General features: G+C 41.4%; 1 protein-coding gene across 1 annotated transcript in view; it reads left to right on the top strand.

Moving 5' to 3' along the window:
* The window catches only part of EFNB2 (ephrin B2), a 40,151-nt gene extending 17,313 nt beyond the window's left edge, over nucleotides 1–22,838 (top strand). The window contains exons 2-5 of the mRNA XM_036893671.2: nucleotides 4,485–4,768; nucleotides 20,163–20,255; nucleotides 21,009–21,122; nucleotides 22,442–22,838. Of these exons, the coding sequence (XP_036749566.1) occupies nucleotides 4,485–4,768; nucleotides 20,163–20,255; nucleotides 21,009–21,122; nucleotides 22,442–22,827 (877 nt within the window). The 3' untranslated portion in view covers nucleotides 22,828–22,838. The remainder of the gene's footprint in view (nucleotides 1–4,484; nucleotides 4,769–20,162; nucleotides 20,256–21,008; nucleotides 21,123–22,441) is intronic.
* Nucleotides 22,839–23,553: the final 715 nt, after the last annotated feature.

Below are 23,553 nucleotides of genomic sequence, written 5' to 3'. Positions count from 1 at the left end.
ATGGATAACCAGTTCAGCAGCTTAAAATAAGTCAGTTGTCACACCGTAATAATAATAATAATAATAATTATTATTATTATTATTATTATTATTATTTTGGAATACTTCCTAAGTCAATGTAGAATAAGTGTATTATTGCACATTACAAAATATTCAGGGCATAGATATGCTATGTAGTCTAGCTTACCAGAGTCTCTAAGCAATCTCAAGGTAACAAAATCCAAACATAAATGACCTAGCTTCAGAAACAGAACTCTGTTTATTGACTTGATCTTAACATATGGGATGTGTTGTTTTCCCTTCGAAAGTGGTATTATTAAGAAATCTTCCCCATTTGCTTTTCACTTACGTTCTGCAGTTCTCGTACATCAGAGTCCATCTGTAATACTACATTTAAAACACAAATTCCATGTGGTGGGTTAGTTTCTTCCCCACATTTTGGTTTTGGGCCTCCTGGGGGCAAGGCCGAGATACCAGATGGCCGCCTTTGTGAGCCGTGGTCTCAGGTGACCACCTCAGAATCAGGGCTACCGTGCTTGGCATGGAGCTGGACTCCATTTGATGCTTGCAAGCCTGTGTGTGTATTGACTTTCTCTTGATTTTCTTTAACTTCATGGCTTATCTATGAAAAGCTCAATTTAGAAAAAAATGCATTTCAGAAAACCAGATTTCTGCTTTAATGTGATGCAGTGAGAACTGGAAAGTGTGCAGAGAAAGGGGGCTTTTCCTGTTATGTCTCGTGTTTGGCATGGGCATGTCTTCATCTGTTTGCATATTATGTACGTGTGCAGTGATTAAAATGAAGGTCATGTGATGTAAGGTGCTTTTATCAGTGCGTAGCAAAGAGTAAGTGCTCACAAGCAGCAGTGTTCTCGTGATTAGTGGTTCTGGAGGGGTTAATTGCCTTGCATTTTAAATAGGAAGGGATTATGGAAGACTGCAAGTACTTGTAGATCCTGCCAGGGAAAACAGGCCAGGAACTACTTTTGCACCGCTCCTTGCTTTCCAGAAACATCATCATCCTTTTGTTGGTGTCTTCTAGAAATAGTATCTTCTGTCCCAACTGCAGGTGGGCCTATCTTCGTAATTCCTTCCACGACTGTCCTCTGAAGGTTGTGGCACATAATTTGACTTAAATTTATTTGTGTCTATCTTAGCTTCCATTTGTCCTTTCATACTTTTTATTAATTAATACATTATTGAGCATTTACCATATGTCAGCCCCTGGGCATTCAGGATTGGATCAGCACACCCTCAGGGAGCTAGATTGTAAATTCCTGATGATCAAGATCTTCTACTTTTCTGTTACTCAGAGCATCTGGGTCTGGCACCAAATAGGTTGCTTTAGTTGCTATATTCACATTACTCTTGTGCTCTCATGTTACCTTAGAAACCACGAGGGTTCCTGGGAGGCAGAGGGGCTACTGGAGCTTGGCTGCTTCTGGTGGCCACGTGTGCATGAAGTCCAGGACTCGAGCTCTCCACTCAGCACATTCTGGGTATGCTGAGAAACCATAATCCCATCAGTTAAAGTGATTGCATGCTAACCAGTGTAGATGTACCTATATTGCTTAAACAATGCACCTGTAAATCACTCGAGAAGGGAGTCTTTTTTTGCATGGATTTAAACAAAGAAGCAGTAATGTTTTTAAAGGAACTCTTGAAAAGAAAACTTTTTCATGGATAAGGATCCAGTTCTTGCCTTGCTTTTTGCTACAGTGTATTCTGAAAAGTAACCTGATGCTTTTCAAAGCATTAGCAAAGTGGATTGTATCAGAATTTACTTTTTATGAGCCTATGAAGTATGCTTCTTGAAGTTTGAGATGCCTTCCCTTCCCTCTCATTTGGATAGGCCATTGCACAGGTGACCCTCCCCATACATCACTTCCCATCCCTGACTGCTACCGCTTTTTATGTGATTTGTGCCTTTGGAAAATACAGTGTAAAATGTGGAGATCCTGTAACCAGAGGGGCCCATGTGTCATGTGTTCTAGACCTCACCCTATGAGCATAACAAAAGCTATAACTCAGATGTGGGGAGTGAGGAGAGCCAGGAGAAGTTACCTTCGTGGGCAGGGAGGGCATCTTCAGTGCATCTTTGGTTAAACAGAAAAAAAAAAGGTCTCATGAAGGACACAGGCTCTTGGGAGCATTTTGAATGAAGAGATCAGTAAGTCAACATTAGGCACAGGGTGGATGCCTGAGATGTCTAAGATACAAAGAAATGATACACAGTGGAGAGGGGGGTACGTTTTCTTAAAAGAATTGACTGGATAGACAATAAAATTGGCTCCTTGATGCTGAGGGTCCTGATCTCTGAAGCCTGGGCAAGCCCTGCGGAGACATCCGCCGTGAAAGTTGATCAGTGTGAAGGGCTTTGGCAGGGGCAGGTCCGGGCAGCAGGCTGCAGACCTCGGTAGTGGTCGAGGCAGTCTTCTAACAGCAGCTAATGCGTATTCACCCTGTGCCAGCTACCAAAGGAGCACATGTAGGATAGAAAATATTTTAAGTGTGGTGGGAACCCCCAGGCAGGAATTGACCTTTGGTTCTTAGATGCAGGGAAGATTTCCTAAGAAAGTCAAGGAATAAAACATGGGAGAAAGGATATGTCAGGAAGGTGAGCAATGTAATGCTCACCGTGTTTCATGTGTACCAATTACCGGCCATCTTGCCCGACTTCCTAACCACAGCGACACAGCAGAATCCCTTGGGGGGCAGGGATAAAGACAAAATGCCTCATCCACAAACACTCTGATTCAGTCCTTTAGTCCATCCACCCGGCACGGAGTTGAAGTTTATCCACAAAGAAGATGGATTGCCTAGAGACTCTATCCTGGCACCTGGGAGGGAACCCTCCAGTCCCCTGGACTTGAATTTTCAAAGCATCTCCCCAGAAAACTCTATGACCAAGAAGGCTGAAGAGAGGCTCTTACTAATGGTGATCCTCATTCGTCACAGTGTTAGAGAATTTAAGGGTGTATATACATGGTTGTATGAAATTTGTCATTGTTATAAAAAATATTCATTTTGAGAAAAATTTTGTAAGATGATTTTTGTTCACTTTTCTTAACTTTTTTTTTCTTTTGAACAAATGAATGTCGTATGTCCTTGTTAAAGGAGCTCAGTAAAAAAAGGGACCACCTCACTTTGGGATTGTGAAATCATATGTTCCAAGGAACATGGCAAACCACCATGTGCAATATGTGTTTTTCCTGCCCCAGAGTCTTGGTTTTTAATATAAATCTATAATGTAGTTTCTGTTGTGTTCTGTGATGCTTCATAACCAAAGTCGTGCACTTATCAGAAAATTAATACCATTCATTAACATAAATCATAACTGGTTCCCTCAGTATGGATCTGAAAATGGGGCTGCCCCATTGTCCGGGCTTTCTCTCAGTGAATTACAACCCATTAATTGTCATGGCTGGTGGGCTTCCCTGGCTAAGTAAAGGATCGGATTGGAGGGATTCAGAAATGATGCTTTGTTCTGGGGCTTTAAAATTTTAATGAGTCTGCAGGCTTGGCTGCTTAAGGAGGGATGGGGCAGGATGGGATTTCTAAGTGTGCTGTTAGTGTTAGCACTTGTAGGCTGTTCATTAGGAAACTCTTGTTTCAGTTTCTCAGAGAAGCTCTCCATTTAAGAGGAATCTTTGAACAGCATGCCTAGTAAGAAAAACAGAAAGGAGGGGAGCTTTTAGCTGTGAGCATTAAGGGGATATTGTATCAGTTAGCTTAGTTCTAAAGATTTGCTTCTAAGAATTAATTGGAGCAAATACACCTCAAGGGACGGAAAAATAAATGGTTTGTGGAGTAAGAACAGTAGTTGCCGTCCTTGTAAGTCGGGAACTCTTCATCTCACAGCTGTATCAATGCTACCACAAATTATTTCTGGTTATCTTTTATGGGTTTGTAAGACATTTCTTTTGTTTGATGTAATAAAAAACCCATTGTTTGATCAAGTGACTAATTATGATAAGTAATTTGAAACATTCTTGATGAAACTTGTCCGTTAATTAACATCAACAGTAAATGGAAACTAACTCAACAACAAAGTATTAGTGCACCACTGTTCCCTGGAATTGATGCCATCTCTCTGCAACATGTTCAATGAATTAAAGCTGCCAATGGCTGAAAAGTAACAAACAGGTGCAAAGGGCTGACTCACCACTGAGGAAAAGTTATTGCAAAGTTACACAATGGAGTACTGAACTCTTACAGGCAGAGGGGATGTAAAGAAATGTCAGCAGGTTGACTGGTCCTGCTGGGTAGCATTAAGGAGAGTGGTTTCTTTCTTTCTTTTTTTTCTTTAAAGCTTAATTCGTAAACTCATTCATGCAGTGCTGATCTGAACTGAGGTACTTTTGGTAAATAAAAGTGTGGATCTATATAATTATAGTTTGGAATTATTGACATTGGCTATATTGCAATTATCATTAATACTGTCAATTGTTATCAACTCTATGGCTTTTTTTTTATGCTTTTAGATTTCTACCTGGACAAGGACTGGTACTATACCCACAGATAGGAGACAAAATGGATATTATTTGCCCCAAAGTGGACTCTAAAACTGTTGGCCAGTATGAATATTATAAAGTTTATATGGTTGATAAAGACCAAGCAGACAGATGCACTATTAAGAAGGAAAATACCCCTCTCCTCAACTGTGCCAGACCAGACCAAGATGTAAAATTCACTATCAAGTTTCAAGAATTCAGCCCTAACCTCTGGGGCCTAGAATTTCAGAAGAACAAAGATTATTATATTATATGTAAGTATAATTCTATTCATTTGGTTTATAGAAATTAGAATAAGCAAAATAGGTTTGTATAAATTTTTGTTTCCTTAAAATTACTGTGGCAAATAATTTGGTGAGACTCTTTCCTGGAAATTGTCCATTTGTTAAAGAAACCTAATTGAATAAAGGACCCTCTATTAACAGTATTCATTAATATGACTACCCAGAGGAAAAACCTCATAGAGATTTTTATAGTATTGAAATAAATGGATATATATGAAAATACTCGGCATCTCTACTGACAAAACCATTTTAAGGACCATTGGTGAGATTTTCATAGGTAAATCTTGTGCGATGATTTTTCTCTTCATTTTTTCATCTGTCCAGCCATCCATCCACTTATTTATTTAGTATTTACTCTGTGCCAGAAACTGCATAGTAAGTGCTAAGGATTCAACAGTGAACAAGATGGTATACTAATTCCTTTCCTTATGGAGCTCATAGGTTTGAAGGAGGGGGGTTATAGGCAAACCACAATTATACACGGGCATGTTAAAACCAGATTTAGAAGAATAAGAAAAAGCTTGGGTTTGTTCAGTGAGTTGCTTTTTTTTTTTCCTATCTACATATGATTTGACACATTTTTCCAGAGCAGATACTGTGTATCCTTTGGGTCATATCTGAGCTACTGTTCACTCATGAGGTTGTGAAGTCAAATGATAAGCACACCTAAGCAGAGCACATCATGGGTACAGATCACGTGCGGGCACAAGGCTGGGATTGTTCCAGGCCCACGCCTTTCTCAGAACACAGTCTGGGAAAGCCGTTTATGTCACTCAAGCAAAGAAATATCTTTACTTAGTTTCTTTGATTTAAAATTATGCTCATAACCAGATTTGAGTCTCCACCCATTTGTTAGCCTGGACTTCAGATTGAACTGTTCTCTGCTGGGCTTACCCTCCCTTCTAATAAAGAGCAATTGAAGATATGGCTTTCTCAACCTACACGCAACTCTTTACAAAATCAGTAGCTCACTGCATACTTATTTAGGACTCAGTAATATGTTATTTTTGGTTTTAATACATTAGCTATTAAAACAAAGATAGGTCATAGCTGTCTGGTTATCGTGTGCTTTGCTGAAAACCTGAAATACCATAGAGACTGAAAACCTATTCTTAACCCAACTTGTTACAGAGTGGCTTAGCTAGACTAAGTAACAAGAAAAAGGGAAAGTGGCATATAGATTTAAAGGAATAATTATCATAAAGTGATAATAAAAGCATTCTGAGAAATGAAACAAGCAGGTAAGGTGGTAAAATATACAAGATGATAGAGAAATACTTGAAAATATAAAATAATTATTAGGTAAAAAATGGAAACCTGAAGCTTTTGGAAGCCTAATTTATTTATTTTTTTAAAAAAGACTTTTAAGTAGGACTGTTGACCTAGGACACTGATGAAGAGCATACCATTTATAGGGAACTGAAACTGCCCTCGGATGAATTTATTAATGAGATTAATGCCCTGGTAGGATGGGCGAGAGAACCTGGGGGCGCCTGCAGAGTGGCTGCCCTGGAGTATCAGCTGTACCTGCTGCATTAAATGTGCGTCACTGGAACCGTGCAGGCAGTCCAGGCCAAGGGCCGGCTCTTCCAGGGAGACAAGCTGATAGGCCCAGATTCTCCCCTCTCGCTTTGGCTTATGACTTCCTACAGACAGCTCTGTAAATTCTAAGTTCCCGCCGAGTGCCAGTGGGTTTCAGCAGATGTTATAGGTTCACACTTCAGTCTGAAGTAATATGCAGGAATGCAAATAAATACATGATTTATCAACATCTCTGTGTTTAATGTAGTGAGCATTTAATAACTACTTGTTATCATTACGTGACAGGTTTGTGTTTAGAAGCACAACTTGATTTATAATTGTAATATTAATCTACCAAATAATGGCATCACTTATCTTTCTTTTTCTAAAAACTCATTATTAAGTTCAGTAGCAGGTAGCTGAGCTATACTAGCCTCCAGAACTCTCTTTGAGTATGAGTTCAGTGTAAAAACAATGTGGTATTCATGTAAGAACTTGTTCGTTATGCTTCAGAAGATTGGAGACTATTGAGAATTAGGCTTGGGGTTGATTAATGATTGTGCATTGAGTCCCCTATACAGAATTTTATTGTTGTTAACAATCATTTGATCAATAAATATAAGATATGCCCTCTCAAAAAAAAAAAATGATTGCAGAATGTACATAGAAGAGGAAAACGCAATAGCCAAGGCACTTCTGAAAAATAAAATCAAAGACACAGGACTCTCCCTATTAAATATTGACAATTATACAAAAGTATAATAATTAAAACAGGGTGCAAGGATTATACATATGGACTAGATAATGTGTCTAGAATCAGAGCTACATGTATATGTAACTGATATTTTGTGATATATATAAAAACAATTATAAATCAGTGGTAAATACGTACAATAGAATATTACTCAGCCTTAAAAAAGAAAGAAATTTCTGTCACATACCACAACATGGATGAACCTTAAGGCTGTTATACTAAGTGAAATAAACCAGTCACAAAAAGAAAAGAAAAAAAAACAATGTGGTGTTCCGGGATAAAAGAAACTTTCTTAAAATAGAGTTAAGGGTTTCAAGTTTGAAACCATGAGAGGCTGTTTGAATGCTCCTACTGGATGGGTGATTGTCCCAGGGCTGGGGAAAGGGCCCAGGGTGCAGACCTTTGCTGCAAGGTCCAGGGAGACTCTCAGCAGACTTCTGCCACGTCACAGACAAGAGGCAGACAGCAGATACTTGGGAAAATGCTGAAGCCAATTTCTCACCCATCTTGCAGCAAAGCTTATTGATAGAGAGCTTTCCCTAGAAAGGAAGTGAGAGATGAGAGGAACAAGTTTTAAAACTGTTTAAAAAGTTAATATTGGATTTCCATTGCTTCTTCCACAATCCCAAGATTTTTAAAAGTCACTTATTTCCACATCAAAGATGTCTCACATTCACACACATACACACTGTCACATTCAACTTAAATAGTTCTATATTAGGTAACATTGGCAGAAAGTACTCACATTTACAAGTGTATTTTTAACACCTCCAATTATCGATTCACTTGGAGACAGCTGATAATGTTGGTATTGGAGTTGCTGAAATATACACAACACGTGTTTGACTCTAAGCTTAGTGTCTAGTTAGTTAAGTACCTTCAGAAATAAGGGTGTTAGTGTTAACATCACATCTTTGAACTCTGGTTCCTTTCCATGGGAAAGAAGAGCAGAGATGGTTTGGAGTAGTCACTTTCTCAGAATTTTAATTTTTCTAGAAAGTGCTGGCAGGGGTTGTTCAGCCCAGTGACATAGGACACAGGCATCCACTGTAGGATTTCTTGTTCACGTGGCTCATCTCTGAAATGGACAGGATCTTCTATAAATTCTTTAAAGACATTGATTTATGGTTTTACCAGGTTTAAAATATAGTCATCATACCTTTGAGTTTTTAGAAGGAAATATTAATTTTTAATTGGAAGTGTATTTTTAAACCCACTGAGTATCTACTAAATTCCCTTAGGAAATGACAAAGTGAGACGCATCCTCATCAATTCTCCTCAGAGGTGATTATTTGCTTTGACATGTGGCAAAATGATAAATATGAGTTTTCTTAATGTTTAGAGTTGACTTTTTCAAGTGACCTATTTCAGTAATTAGCCTTGGGCCTATTTGCATAATCAAGTCTCCTAATCTTCAATGACCCAAAGGTGGGAAGTTATGACCCCTGGTCTAAAAAAATCCCCGATCTTCATTGCTAACATTCAGATTCCTCCTTGCCTTAAAAAGAGTGAGCATTTCACATAACCTGTAGTTATTTTTATTGTGTCTTCAAAAATTTTTTTAAATATGAAATAACTGTTCTAAAGTTACCCATTTTCAATAGAATCTCTTAGTAAACACTCTGATTAATATTAAGAAATCACTCCAATCACTCCTAGCTGTCTCCTCAGCCTTCATCCATACTTGTGTCACAGAGTTGTCTCGCAGACCCTTTCTGGGTTTGGTTTACAGTTTCCTTTTAGCAGTGGTATACAGAGCTGAATGAGTTGGCCATTCTGGTGCGCTGGTCCTTTGCAACATCCAACATCATGGAGGTTCTGTGGGTTAGTTATCCAAACTCAGCAAAGAACCTTGCAGAATACCTACAAAGAGGTTTTCATCACACAACCAAAAATCAGGTGAGTCAGAGAGGGAGGGAAAATGAAAGCCATTGTGTCAATATTTTTTAAGTGAACAGCAGCCGTGGCACAGCTGTTAGACAAAGAAGGTCACATGCTCAGGGCACCTCTCAGTTTAGCTTTATCTGGCTTTTACATTATTGTACTTCAGATCTGTAGCTGAGACATAGACGTGCAGCATAGTTTTAAAATCGTCATTTCTAAAGATGGTTCAATATAAAGTTGCTTGTGAGATGCACCTGCCGCGTTCACAGTGGCGCTTCCAGAAGCTGCCCTCACTTCTGTGCCTATGGAAGGAAGCCTTCCTTGAGAGACACTAAAGGAGTTTGAATGAATCTCCATTTTTTAAGCCCTTCACTGGTTTAGTTCTGTAAAACATTTTTTTTCAAAAATCAGAGCATGTAAAATTGGAAGGCTCCACAGTCAGCTTTGCTATTTTTTAGGCATAAACTCCACTTCTGAGCAAAATTACAAAATAAATTAAAATGCTTGCACACAAACACAATGAAACACTGATCTTAAAGAACCAAGAGAACAACAGATTCCCTGCCTGTATTTTTGTTGAGCATATGTATATATTTGTTTTCTTTTTGTTTTTCTTTTTTTTTCCTTTTCTATTTTTGATAACTTATTTCTTGGGAGTGTCATTAAAATACACTGAATGCACTAGGATCTCTTTCCCTAGCAAAATTCAAATGTCCTCCTATAGAGATTTTTTTTGGATCTGTAAGAATGTGTGACCTATATAAAGTGATTATGTGCTTTATTGCATTGATTAATTTATATGATAATTGTAGCAAAAGCTATATTTCCATCAAGTTTAGTGACATGGCAACACTAGCCTATCACTTACATCCTCTGACTTTCGGGTAAGGATTTATGTTTCATACTTTGCATTTAATTGCTGAATTGAAGCATTTAAACACATTTTTATTTTTAACCTACAGCTGTCAACTTTGTAATAGAATGTTCATCAGAGTCCTGAGTCATAGGGGGCTATATACACACACTACCTAGAGCGACAGATCAGCACAGTAGTTGAGAGTCTGGAGTCAGACAGACCTGGGTTCTTGAATGCCCTTCAGCAGTAACCAGACCAGCCTCTGCCTCAGTCTTGCCATGGGTAAACTGGGATGATGACAGTACCTGCTTTCTGGGGTTGATGTGAAGTTAAGTAAGGTGGTGTATCCACAGAGCCTGCTTTCGTGGCTGGTACCTAACAGATACAGCTGAGGGGCCTCCTTGGGGCAGAGGAGGACAGTGTAAGGCAGAAGACTGAAGGCAAATCCATGCTTCCTTGCAAGCAGGAGGGTGGGGAAGATGGGCTCAGAAGGTATTTATTTGTAAATCACCCATAAAATCAAACTCCAGAGAGTTTACAAGTTTCAATAATGCTGAATAGCTTAATTACAAGATCTTCTCTCTTTGTCTTCTTGGAATGTTGCAAAAATTCTTTTGTCCTTGGGCTTCCCTTACCAAGAAACATGCATTTATGTATCATTTTGTTGGAATTGCCCAAGCTTGTTAGTGGATCGTCCCTAAGACCCACAAGAGGCAGCCTGGGAGGAGCCACCCACATGTATAATCACCTCCCTGCTGGTTCCCCTGGCGGGCCAGGGCCTTTCTCAGTCCCCTATGACACAAAGGAAGGGCCACATTTTTACTGATAGTTCTAGCAGCATCCTACTGTAGTATGAATATTCTTCCAGAGAAAAAAGAATGCCACTGTGGCTAGCTGGGAAAGTACATCATTTCATTAGTCTGAACACTGGAAGAGTCATTTCTGTTATGTTTTAACATAATGTGAAATCCTTTCCTGACTGTATTGAAGGCTTTCCCAAGATACGTTGTTAAGGCTCCTTAGTGAATTTAATAGGAATGAAGCTTCCATGCTTTACACTTACGGAATAACGTCTCAGCTTCTGTGTAACTGGAGGTCATGCTGAGGAACTCCCAGCCCACAAGTCTGATGCATTGTGGCCGTGGGGTGAATATCCCGGTCACCCCGATTTAGGAGGAGGAGACTGTTTCCTTCCAGTGGTGTCATGTAGGTGGGTGACAGCTCCTCTCGCTTGGCGCAGACGGAGAAACTCCTGTGAGCATGGTTTCTTATTCCCAAAATAACTAATGAAAGAATGAGAGGACTGACTTACCGGGGAGCAGCTGAAGGGGGAGACTAGAACCCCGCAGGCAAAATATGAGCAAAGCAAGAGCAGGTGAGAAGTGAAAGTTACTTGGAAAAAAAGGCATCTTGAAAGAATTGTTCAGAATAAAACTGCCTCTACTATTTCATAAAATATGTCTTAATACCTCTAGTACAACTGTGTATATAGCTTTTAAAGTTCACTTAACCTCATAAATAATGGAACATAACATAATGGAAAACTGGAGACCTAGTATAAGCATGAGAGAGAACAAGTTTCTTAATAGCTTTTAAATATCTACCACAAAGATCAAAACTTAAAACAACATAAAGTACTTTAAAAAAGAGCCAAGAGGCATAGATAGACAAAAAAAGATTACTTTGAGAAAACATATTTATATAGCTCTTAAGAGTCACACGTTTGTTCCTAAAATTCTGAAATCTCAGGCTGGGTGTTTGATCACTTAGAGTGAAGTGACATGCGCTCTGTCACTTTGCACTCTTGAAACACAGGTGATACAGAAATTTTTCTCCTGGTGAGAAAAACGGAAACTTAGAAAGTGTGACTACTTTAGTACAGTCCGCACAGCCGTGAAATGTCAGCCAAAATGGAAGCAGGCTGCCGGACCCTTGGACCAGCATTGTTAGGGCCTTTGTGGTCACCAGACATATAAATGCCCACAGAGTGAGAGGAAAGGTGGCATATGTCCATATCACATCACATACATTGTACAGAAAAGAGAGAACACATACGTAACATGTCACACACATGGTGACAGTGAAGAGAGTCTATGTACGCACACCACGCCTGCAGAGCCATAGCAAAGGGGCTCTTGCACTGGGGGTGTCCACTGTGCTCTGCTGTATCAAATATGGCAGGCCTGATGCTCGGTCCTGTGTCGTGTGACATGTAATTACCTTCAATCACATGCCCCAAAGTTGAACTAAAAAATCCCCCAGAGAAATAGTAAAGGAGAAAGGGCCACTGGCAAAAAGAAGTGGTTGTAATAGCAATTGGACAGATCTTCCAAATTTTCCTCTGCTTTGTACATCTGCTGTCTGTTCATCAGCTCCATTTCTTCCGTGAGAGTATGCTACTTTGTGTTTTTAAAACATTGCTAAGTACTTTGAGCCCCTTAATAGAAAGTTGCTAAGTAATAAAATTATAAAAATCAAAAATACCTCAAATGTTCAAAGAGAGGCAATAAGAGACCAGATTATCCTTAGTCAAGTATGAGGGCTACAGTGAGTGGATGGTTGGGCAGGCAAGGCCTCTGGGGGAACATAATTGATAATGTGACTGGAGAGCCAGGCCAGGCGTTGCTAAAGACAGTTGCACTTCACAAATGGCTTTTTGCATTAGTGAGGGAGCCCAGTTTTGTTGCTCCTGAAGTTAGGCTGGAAGATGAAGGTATTCTTTTATTGAAGCAAACATGTGGAAAATTGCTCTGGATTCTTAGAGTACAGAGCATGCCTGCTGAACAGAGTAAGGTTCATGTGTAGGGCAGACTCAGATAGGGCATTTTATTGGGGTTACTACCAGTCTGTAGATGGTCAGAGCAAATAATATCACGTCCATCTCCACCATTAGGCCATGAGAGTGGTGCATTTCCTCTCCGCAGTGTTATATTCTAAACTGTCAGCAAACATTAATTCAGTCACTGCTGCAGTTTTACCACCCAGAGACGAACATTGCCTCAGACGGATGTTTTCCACTTCAGTGCTGTGGGCTCCCAATTACCAGGTCATTAATATCATTGCCTGTGATTAGTGACAGTGAAAGGGCAAAAGGTTTGTGGGATGTGCACCCTCCCCACCGTGAGCTTTTTACTCTGATGTTTCCATACCTAGACATTTCCATATTTCCACAAAGATGTTTTAATTATTAAGACTGTTGAAAACTCAGGAGTGGGCAGTGGATTGTACGCTAGAAATAACTCACTCACACACATGCTTCTTCATGGTTCAGAATATTTTCATGAGATAGTATCACTATTTCTGGCCCAGGAAGTCTCATTTTTAAAAATCTAAATGCTTAAGTAAAACTACTATGGACAACAGGGAATTATGTTTTATCTTTAGTACTCTTACATCATTCTTAGGATTTTTTTAAATGTAAGTTTGGTCATTATGTTAAAATGGTCATCTGGCCACCTATTTTTAAACACAATTCCCTTTCTTCCTAGGTTTTGGCTTATATTAGGGTTGACTCTCATGTGTAAAGTTAATTACTCCTTTACCATTGACTGTCACATTCTCCTGGTGTTAACTGAGTCACTGGGACAATATAAACTCCCTTAAAGCATACTGGATGAAAAGCTTTTTTACGAAATCTTACTGAAGTCTTTTAACGTAATGAGAGAATCCATCTGCATAAATCATCATAACTTTTAGCAATGAAATCTTACACTTAGAAAGGGATGTTTTCCCTTAACAGAATTCATTAAAAATTGAGACAGCAAGGTGTCAGAAGCAATACTTTAGCAATATAGAATAAACCACTCCATAAATAATCTGGTGTGTTTAAGCATGCCTTTAGTAAGAAGAGGGGCAGGTAATTTACTCTCAGGACCATTTGATCTCTCTCAGGAAAAGTGTCAGTGTACTGGGTTGAGCCTGGAAGGGATTTCTTTCATTGGCATATTTCGCACATGCGCGTGTGCATGCACACATACTCACACATAGTCATACACACACACACACACACAGTTACTACTTCTCCTGCCCCTGTCTTTTCCACTCTGGTTGTATGTAATCAGTGACTTTTCAGGACTGTGTTGTCAAAGATAATTATGGCTCTTAGCATCTTCAGTAAATATTACTAACTTCATCTTTGTATATAGTTCTTAATTGTTAAAAGCTCTTAAGAGTAAGTTAGGAGAGAATTTTTTATGTTCAAGATGTGGTGTTTCTCACTTCATATTCTTACTATTCTCCCCATAGGTTGATTTCCCTTGATGTCCAAGTCTGTCATGATGTGTGAGATATGGGATGTAACACATATAGTGGCACCTTCAGACTCAGTTCTCCAATATCCCCCGACCCCCAGAAGTAATATAAAGTGGAAAAGTGATCTATTCCATTAATCTTTTAGGGAATATACAAACAAACAGTTTACTAAACTGTTTCAAGGTTTTTACATTTTTAAAAAACTCCTCTTATTTCTGAGCCATCGATATGAATTATCCTATCATTGTTCATGATGAACTTTTGAAATTGAGGGAACAAAATTAATACTATTTTATTCAAGAGCATCCATTTATATTTGCTAGTTGGTATCTGTACTCATGTTTTAATGCTAGAACACAGGAGGTAAGGTCTAAATTGTGATTCCATTTTTAAATTCGTCTTCCCAAATCATTGTAACTAGTGAAGAAACTAATTAATTGTGTATGTAAGTCACTGGGACTAAGCCAGTTACCACTTCATAATTCATAATTTACTGCTCTGACCTTTCAAAACACAACCATAGTGATAGTGTTTCAATTCAAGTGATTCTTCCTATCACACCAGAACAGTGTTTCCTCGGGTAAGAAATCAGACATCCTACCTCACTAGGAGCTTTTTTATGCAGTGTTTTAACTGTGAACTGTGCCCCACACACTAACACCAGTTCATCGGATCAGATGCCAGTGAGAGCTATCTCAACAGGTAGAAGTTTATAAAAAAACACCAAAACCTTTCTTTTTAAATAACCTCCTTTGTATTTTTCTTTCTTCAAACTGAGGCCATTGAGTGTTTATAAAGCTAAGATAAGGCAAATTTGGCATTGTGAGGTGGAATGTCATGTGCTTTGTCATAATACTGTACTTTATCTGATATTACACCAAGCAAAAATAACTAGGTCCTTGGAAAATCATGATGGTATATTCCTCCTTTCTTTCACTGTAAATCTATAGGAAAAACATAAAAAGTAATATGTTAGAGGAAGTGAGTTTTTATTCTTCCTTTTGGTGCATTAGACTGATGTTTCTGTCAGAAGTTTTCATTCATTAAAGAAAAAGGCATTTATTTTTGGCATGCCCAGCAACATTATCATTTCCATGTTTAGAAATTTTCTCTCAAGGTAGTATCTTAAAGGATAACTATGTTACCCAAGCTGTAAACTTCCTTGAGTTCTAGAAATTGTGTCCCTGTTTCTGTCTTACACATTTTGAATTTGCATCAAACCCTCTGGATTTGAGTTGATGGCAAGCTGCTGAGGAGACTGGTCTTAGCTTCCCGGATTGTCCGTTCCCGTTATCTCACTGTATTTTTATCAGCCTCCTCGTTTTCTGACCTAAAATCTCATTCCATTTTTTTTTTTTTTAGACACACAAAGAGTTGCCACCCCTGGTAGAAGAAAACAGTAAACTAGTTTGTGTGTCGTGTTTATTTTAATGTCCCAACTTTACTTTCCATGTTTCTCACTTGACTCCACTGTTTTTAGTTCCTCGGTCTAATTAGGCCAAGCCATAGGGCTGCTGGTTCTTCAGAAGTCTGTTTTGAGCTTAAGGAGACTGATGTGTAGGAAGGCTGGCCTAAGAAATCAAATTAGTAGGGCCAGCATATGACATGGCAGAAAAAAGAGCAGTATACAGAAGATGCTGATAAAGAATTTTCGTAAAATGCTGCTTGTTTCATAATCAAATAAGAGTGAATATGTCATGTGCAGCTTTATGTAAAGACGAGATTTTTATTCTCACTAGAAAACTGAACTCTGACTTTCCTGACTCTGAATGCTTATTAATGTTTATCTTTGGTGGACTTCTTTGATGGAGTTGATAAAAATATTCATGTTTGAGTGTCCATCACACCCCTTCCCAATAAGCAGTAGCTCTGAGCCAAGTGCCCCCACAGTAGGGGGCGTGCTGGCGCTCATCCTTCCCATCACAGCCCAAGCATCTCCCTCCACGGCGGTGCTGTTTTCCGATTCAGCAGAATCTGTGTGTGCTGCCCCCATTCCTCACGCCCCTGTGAACAAGACCTATGTGTGGGCGCACAGCCAGCCGTGGAATTCTCCATCTGATGAGCGCAGGGCCGCCCAGGCAGCGTGCTGAAAGGCCAGGCCCCAGTATGGGGCTCAGCCTCCTGAGGGACAGAGTGGTAACAAACACGAAGACATGGTGAAGGTGCAACATTACTTCCTCTCCAGGGACACAGCCTAGAAAACCAGCCAGAAATACTCTTGCCCTCAGATAACCCGGGTACTATTTCCCAGTGGGTAAGAACTCCAGTAAATTTGTGTGCAAATCAATGCGAAACCAAAGATGTTGGCTATGTAGTTTTCAGATGTGAAGAAAGCTTTTCGGCCGTGTTAACTTGGAGTCCTTTCTGCTGAGCAATGGTGTCCACCCACTGAAAACCAGGCTCTGGGGAAACAAGATAGTGATTTCAGTACACTCACTATATACAGTTAGATCCCTGAAGTGAAGGCTTTTCAAAACAGGCTGTAAAATGCCCGTATAACTTTATTAAACCTGTTATCTAACTAGATGGAGAAAACTTCCTAGTAATGTTTAATTTTATAAAGTCCATTTTTTCCCCAGGGCCAACAAAAAAAAGTCTGGGCACTAAAATGTTGATTTTTTCTGTCTCTAAATGTTAAATGCAATTACATCCATTTAGTAATACTATGACTGTGGTGGCATTAGCTAATGCTGGTAGAAAGATACAAAGAAAACTAGGTATAATGAGGTAATTTATTTCTACTCTTTCTCTTAAGTTAAAATCTCCCAATACATTCAAATCAACAATAAAAAATAATTGCAAAGTTGTCTCTTGAAATAGAAATAGATTTTATACCCAAGCATTAGCAATTTCCTATTGTTTTTCAAAGTTAGCTGTTAAGCCTTTTTGAGCTTTTTGGTGACTGGCTGTTAGAGCAGGAATGAGACCATTAATCTTGTGACTTTATTTCAGAGTTCACTGCCAGTAAGGAGGCTTGATCAGGAGAGGGCACACTGACCATGTCATTGCTCAGGGCAGGGGCTGGGGGTCCTCTAGAATTAGAGCCACACCCCCTACCCTTTCTGATGGGGAGGTAACAGGGAAGGGAGAAGTTAATTTTCACCATGGAATCAAATATTAAAAAGTTGAAGTCACTCTTAATTGTTTTATATTTGCTATAAAGTTTTACTGAAACAGGCTTTTGCTATGACAGCTTAGATCACTGCTAACTTAGGTCAGAAGTCTTTCAAGGGGAAGCATATAACTATGTTTTAAAGTTTGTCCCCTTTTTAAATAGCCGATTATGTAGGATGCTATTTTAACATTAGTAACAAATTGTTCATTATCTTCCATTAACCTTGCAACTTCCAAGCTGACTTAAAAGGGAACAAAGCAGAGTCCAGAATGTAGTGGAAAAACTGGCCTCACAATGTTCTGCCCTGGGCCCCCCTCCCCCTCACCGCTGTCCCCCTACACCAGCAGTAGCTCGTAGCTCTAGCATCCTAGTGGCCTGCAAAGACAGCATCTGCTGAGTTCCCTCTATGCATCTCCAGGACTTGAAGGCCCTTCTCTCCCCAGAACATAACAGGTTTCAACTGTTAAAGATGCAAGTCAGGTTCATTCTCCGGCTACACAATTTTTCTCCTCCCATCTTTTTGTCTGTGGATGTTAAACTATAGATGATGATTTTATTTGAACATTTGGGTTCTTTACATTTGGGGGTTATTGGGACATCATTTTGGGTAAACCAAAGGGAATTCTTAATGAAGGGTTGGAATTCAGAAAAGGCATTGGCCTGCAAGCCAAAATTGGAAGAAAAAGCCCCTCCAGCGATTATAGTGCTTCCAGATTGACCGAGTCCCCCAGGTTTCTTCCCTCCCTAGAAGCAGTTTTGAATTATATTTACCAGTGACTCTTCTCTACCATGCCTGGTCTTATCCTTCCTGGAATTCATTTATTTATTTTTTCTTTTAGGCCTGAATTTTTGACCTTTTACCTCAAGTTAAACAAAAATCTATATCCTACCCCCACCACCCCCGCTTTCTGTGCAGCACTCTTCAGATCTTATTTTTATTATGGGGTCAGCTGAGGGTTAAGTTTTAGCCAGAAAATATTATTCATTTAACTCAGTGTCCCAGTGCCCTTTTGCGTGTGCTACATTTATATGTGTACCAGTGAGAAAAATGGAGATTCCTCTTGAATGAAGTAAATAAAACCTTTGAAACCATCAGCCAAATAAAGACATCAGCTTTCCTTTTTTTCTATAGAAAATATATCCTTATTTTTGAGAAAGATCAAATGAGAAAACTTTAAATAATGAAGTGAAGGTTATAGTGCTGCTCAGAAATTGCCCAGAAATAGTGGTGCTCAGAGATATCCGTACTGTTCTAAGCCTTCACAAGGAAAGGAGACTTTAAAATTTAGGCACATGTTCAGAGGAGGGAAAAAGGAAAGGAAATGAAGAAATGGGGGAAAAGAGACAATTTTTTAAATATATTTACAGATGCATAAAAAGTTTTTAGGTATTTGTTTTAACTTATCTGCCAAACATTTTCTCAGAAGTCTACAAGACAATACTGTCTACCTTTTAACGTCCCTCAAAATTATTATGGCAACTTTTGCCCAGTTTCCCAGGAGAAACTCAGAGTCAGCAATAGCAGAAGAGTAAGATAGAGCTGTGGGAGTGTGAACTTTAGGGAAATACCCCGATAAGCAGAGAGATACTTATACATGCACAAGAGGCAGCCATTGTTTTTAAGGAAAACAGTGAAAGTAAAAGTCGATAAACTCAAAAACACAAGACCAGTAAATGGGTGCCTTATTTTCCAGTTGATACGATTACCATTGCATGCGTGTAGGACTTGTTTGCTGACCCGCCATTTGGAAAGCAAACAACCCATTTAAAAAAAACATGCCCTTGTATTTGGTTTTACCAGAAATTCCGTCCCTTTTTCAGAGCCTTTCAAAGTACAATATTAGTAGACAAGACTTTGATAATCAAAGTAGAGATTGCTTTACATTGCAGAAATGTTATGAAACACCTCCGTTCCTTGCCCCTTGAACTTTGGAGGAAAGAAAATATGTAGCTCTCTCTACCTTCTTTCCTCTTCTGGAACTTGACCTGTAACTTTAATCTGTTCCTCAGCAAAGTACCTGGCACCCTGTCTTTTTGCTGCTTTAGTCACAATGCTACTTAGAGAACTCAGCGTCCTAAAGAGGCAGACAACAATGTGTTTTAATAGGGTAGAGAATAGGTATTTAAAAAAATACTGGAAATGGTCAAGTGTCCTGTCCCTCCTCCTCCTCCTCCTCCCTCTTGAGCCGGAAAGGGAATCGAGCTGGTTAATGCGAGGCCAGCGGCTGCTGGAAGCACCCACTGTGTATTCCAAGTTGCCGCGGGACCCTCGCGGAGTGTGGGCCCGTGTCGTCTCCCTGCCCTTTAGAGTTCTACGACAAGTCACTTGGTTCAAGAGTTTGACTAAGGTCGATCTTGCTAATAATGACCCACTCATTCTTTCTGTTCAAAATGAGTTCAAAATTATGGGGAAAAACTTCAGAATTTGAAAACCTGAATTCTAGTCTACCTCTAAGCTTGAATAAAGCTGGGGAAAGTAGAGGGCTGTGGGAGTGTCCTCCTTTAGTGTTTACAGAGCTTGGATCCTTGACAAACAGGAGCATCAGGCTAATTGTTCTTGAAGCAGGAAATCTGTAGTAGAGGAAGCAGGTGTTGTGTGATGATTACCACGTTTTGAAATTGCTGTATTAACTATTTTTGATCTTTTGAGTTTGACCCCAAAATAGTTAGCTTTTTTAGAAGATGCTGCCCCTTGTATCTATTGACTAACTGAATCAGTTGATGATGAGGAAAGGAGAAAGCGCTTATAAATTTGCAGCCACATAGCATACATGCAACAGTGTTAACAGTATCCATTTTTCTTTATTTCTTTTGTTTTTTTATTTTTGCCTTTCAGCATCCCATACTTTCCAAAAACTTGTGACTAAGGGTGAATTCCTATTTTTCAAATTGTTTTCAGACATTTCATGTTCATGTAAACTTGGCTTATTGAGTTCCTGATTTTTCTTTATTTTTTTGTTTTGTCCATTTTATTTTTGATCAGCTACATCAAATGGGTCTTTGGAGGGCCTGGATAACCAGGAGGGAGGGGTGTGCCAGACAAGAGCCATGAAGATCCTCATGAGAGTTGGACAAGGTAAAGACCATCTGCTTCCTGAAGCCACTGTGATCTGGTTGAGCCCCGGCTAGCATGGCGCCAGTGTTGCTAATAACTTGCCTTCATTCACTCCTCAGTTTAGTTCTGAGAGCAAACCCTTCTCTGTATCTCGAGCCACTGACAGATTTCCTCAAGTCAATGTGACATATTGCTTTTATTAGAGATGCTTCTAAAAGTTAAGGTCAGCCAGGTACAATGCCTGTTGCCATAAATGTATATATATATATATATATATATATATACATACAAATATATATAGTTTTTTTCTTCTTAAAAGCAAAACACCTCTTTGGTTCAAAATTAAAATATCCAGAATGAAAACTAAGTTTCTGCCATTTTACCCATTTCTGCATCTTGACTACCGAAGACTCTTGTTCATTGAGCCTTTCACATATAGATAGCCTATTGTGCAGAAAGAGTTATTCTTCTAAGTAGAAATTGGTATAGTAGTCAATCAACTTGCTCAGTTAAATTGAAATGTCATCTGCAAATGCTGTGCCTGCCAAATGCAAGAATCCCTATCGTTTCCACAGATGGCCTCACAATCTAAACCTTTGAAGTAACTAGTTTAACTGTTTTGTTTTAAAAGGAAAATTGTATTTTTGTATCTCAGAGTACTTTGCATAAAGAATCTTATGCTCATTGCTATTCATGCCTCTTGAGATATCCAGCTCATAAAGCTAGATCTCATCACAGGTCTGTGCTGTAAGTAATCTTTTGTTCCTCATATAGATGCAAGTTCTGCCGGGTCAACCAGGCATAATGATCCAACAAGACGTCCAGAGCTAGAAGCTGGTACAAATGGAAGAAGTTCAACAACGAGTCCCTTTGTCAAACCAAATCCAGGTATAGCAAGCAGCATGCTGCGTGTACGTAGGTCTGTGTGCTGCGCGCCTGCTGTCTCGGGGGTGGGACACCGTCAGAGAGCTGCTGCACCAGCAGGACTGGCTTGCGGTTACGGAGGCCGGTCGTCCTGGCCCTCAGTGGTCGTCAGTTACTCAGTAAGAACAAAACAGTTCATTCCCATCAGTCTCACATTCACCAGAGGAGAATATGCAGCAGACGCAAGTGCCGATGGTCAGCAAGGCTCTTTCGGCCCAACGTTCTTTTATTGGCTGACACCTTGTCATGCTGGTTGCAACACTGGCTTACAGCTGATGTTAATGTATATATAATTAATGTTCTAATCCCTCATCGAATTATATCTAATCCACAAAGAGCCTGATTGATCCTCTTCTACATGTTAGAGGGGGAACATCTTAAAATACTGCATAATGCCATGTTTTTCAGGAGGTTATCTTTGAGGTGTCACATTTTTAGCATAAAATAAAAGATTAAATGGACCCCTGGCAAAAATTCAGAGTGCCAGAGAAAACTGGCTGTCATTTAAACTTCATTTTCTTAGCAGGCTTTGAACAGAGAGCTTTGTGTTGTTCCCAGGCTAATGAATTTGTATATGGTGGCCGCTGAGCGAGGTCAGCAGTTTGCACTGGGGCCAGTTGGTAGTCGTGTGAGTTTAGCATCTGCAGCAATATTCCTTCTCTTTTCAAGCATCGAGGAGGGAAGTTGTTATTTCTAACTTTCCATGACAAGAAGTGTCAAATTCTGTGACAAACTGATAAATGGATAATAGACTGATGCCAGGCAATTTTTTAGTCCTTAACATTTGGGTTGGCAGTCTGTTCGGTGTGAGAGTTTCTTCCAACCAAATTTTAAGTGTAAATCAAATAATGCAGACGAGTTAGGAGTTGAACGTTTTCCCAGGCCCATGACGCCTTTCTCCTCCTGTGCAGCTCTGCCGGGGGGCAGGGCTGGTCTCGGGGAGGCAGGCGCGCAGGTTCGCGTGCGGAGGACGGCAGGAGCTGTGCCGCCGGGCCGCTTCTCTCCGGCTGTGGCCGTGGGCCGGCCGACGGGGTTGGGCGCAGGGCAGGCCCAGGGCTGGCTGTTGCGGCCTGTCCCTCGGGTGGAAAGGAGACCGTGTGGTCTGCGAGCAGCCCGCAAGTCTGGCCCGGGGCCGCGTCGCCCGTGCTGACTTCTGCCGGTTGCGCCAAAGTCTGCCCGCGGAGTCTGCGGCCCCGCTCGGGGCTCGCGTCCTGCGGGCCGCGGAGCAGTCGCCCGGCCCTGGGCCCGCGCTAACCGGCTCCTCTCCTTCCGCGCCCGGGCAGGTTCCAGCACCGACGGCAGCAGCGCCGGACATTCCGGGAACATCCTCGGTTCCGAAGTGGCCTTATTCGCAGGGATTGCCTCAGGGTGCATCATCTTCATCGTCATCATCATCACGCTGGTGGTGCTCCTGCTCAAGTACCGGCGGCGGCACCGCAAGCACTCGCCGCAGCACACGGCCACGCTGTCGCTGAGCACGCTGGCCACGCCCAAGCGCGGCGGGAACAACAACGGCTCGGAGCCCAGCGACATCATCATCCCCCTGAGGACTGCGGACAGCGTCTTCTGCCCCCACTACGAGAAGGTCAGCGGGGACTATGGGCACCCGGTGTACATAGTGCAGGAGATGCCTCCCCAGAGCCCGGCCAACATTTACTACAAGGTCTGAGGCCTGGCGGTGCCTTCGCTTCCCGGAGGAGAGGGCCCGGCCCGCTGCGCCAGCCCGGGAGCGTGGATGAGCCCCCGGGCCTCGACTGGACTGGGGCACAGCGGGGCGGGGGGCGCACCCCTTCCCGGAGGAGCCCGTGGAGTCGGACGGCTTCCCCGGCCCGTGGCCCGGCAGCCACGAGCCCAGACGCGCGCCGGCTGCTGGAAGACTCGTGTGGAAGGTGCCCCTTGGCCGGCCGCGCCCGCCTCCCGCCTTCCGTCCTCGAAGCCATGTGCCCCGGCCACTCAGGCCCCCTCTGAAGCCCCGGGAGGACGGCGGGTGGTGGGCCAGAGCCCTGCCAGCAGCCTGCATGCTGCCGGGAGGCCAGCCTGGAGGTGGCACCCTCAGCCTGGCACGGCCTCTGGGGAGGACCGGACCTGCCACGGGGACCGCCGCCGGCTGCACCAGGCTTGTAGGGGCTCCTGCTTCTTGTCCTCACGGCCACACCCCGTCCGCAGCCGGGCCTGCAGCACTTCACATGAGATTTCCTCTGCCCCACATCTGCATCGCTAATGGACATTAGGTCTGGAGTCTCCTAGGCGTCCGCCTGCAGGGGCAGCGTGGGAGAACGGGTAACACACTTGCAGAATCGCCTTGGTTGGTGAGCACCTTCCGGCCGGAGGCCAGGCTGCCAGCCTCCGAGGAGGCTGTGAGGAGCGGTGCAGGCGCGGGCCGGGAGCAGGGCTG

This window comes from Manis pentadactyla, chromosome 17 (genome assembly GCF_030020395.1).
Source record: "Manis pentadactyla isolate mManPen7 chromosome 17, mManPen7.hap1, whole genome shotgun sequence".
Classification (NCBI taxonomy): domain Eukaryota; kingdom Metazoa; phylum Chordata; class Mammalia; order Pholidota; family Manidae; genus Manis; species Manis pentadactyla.
This window is presented reverse-complemented; position numbering and strand designations above follow the sequence as displayed.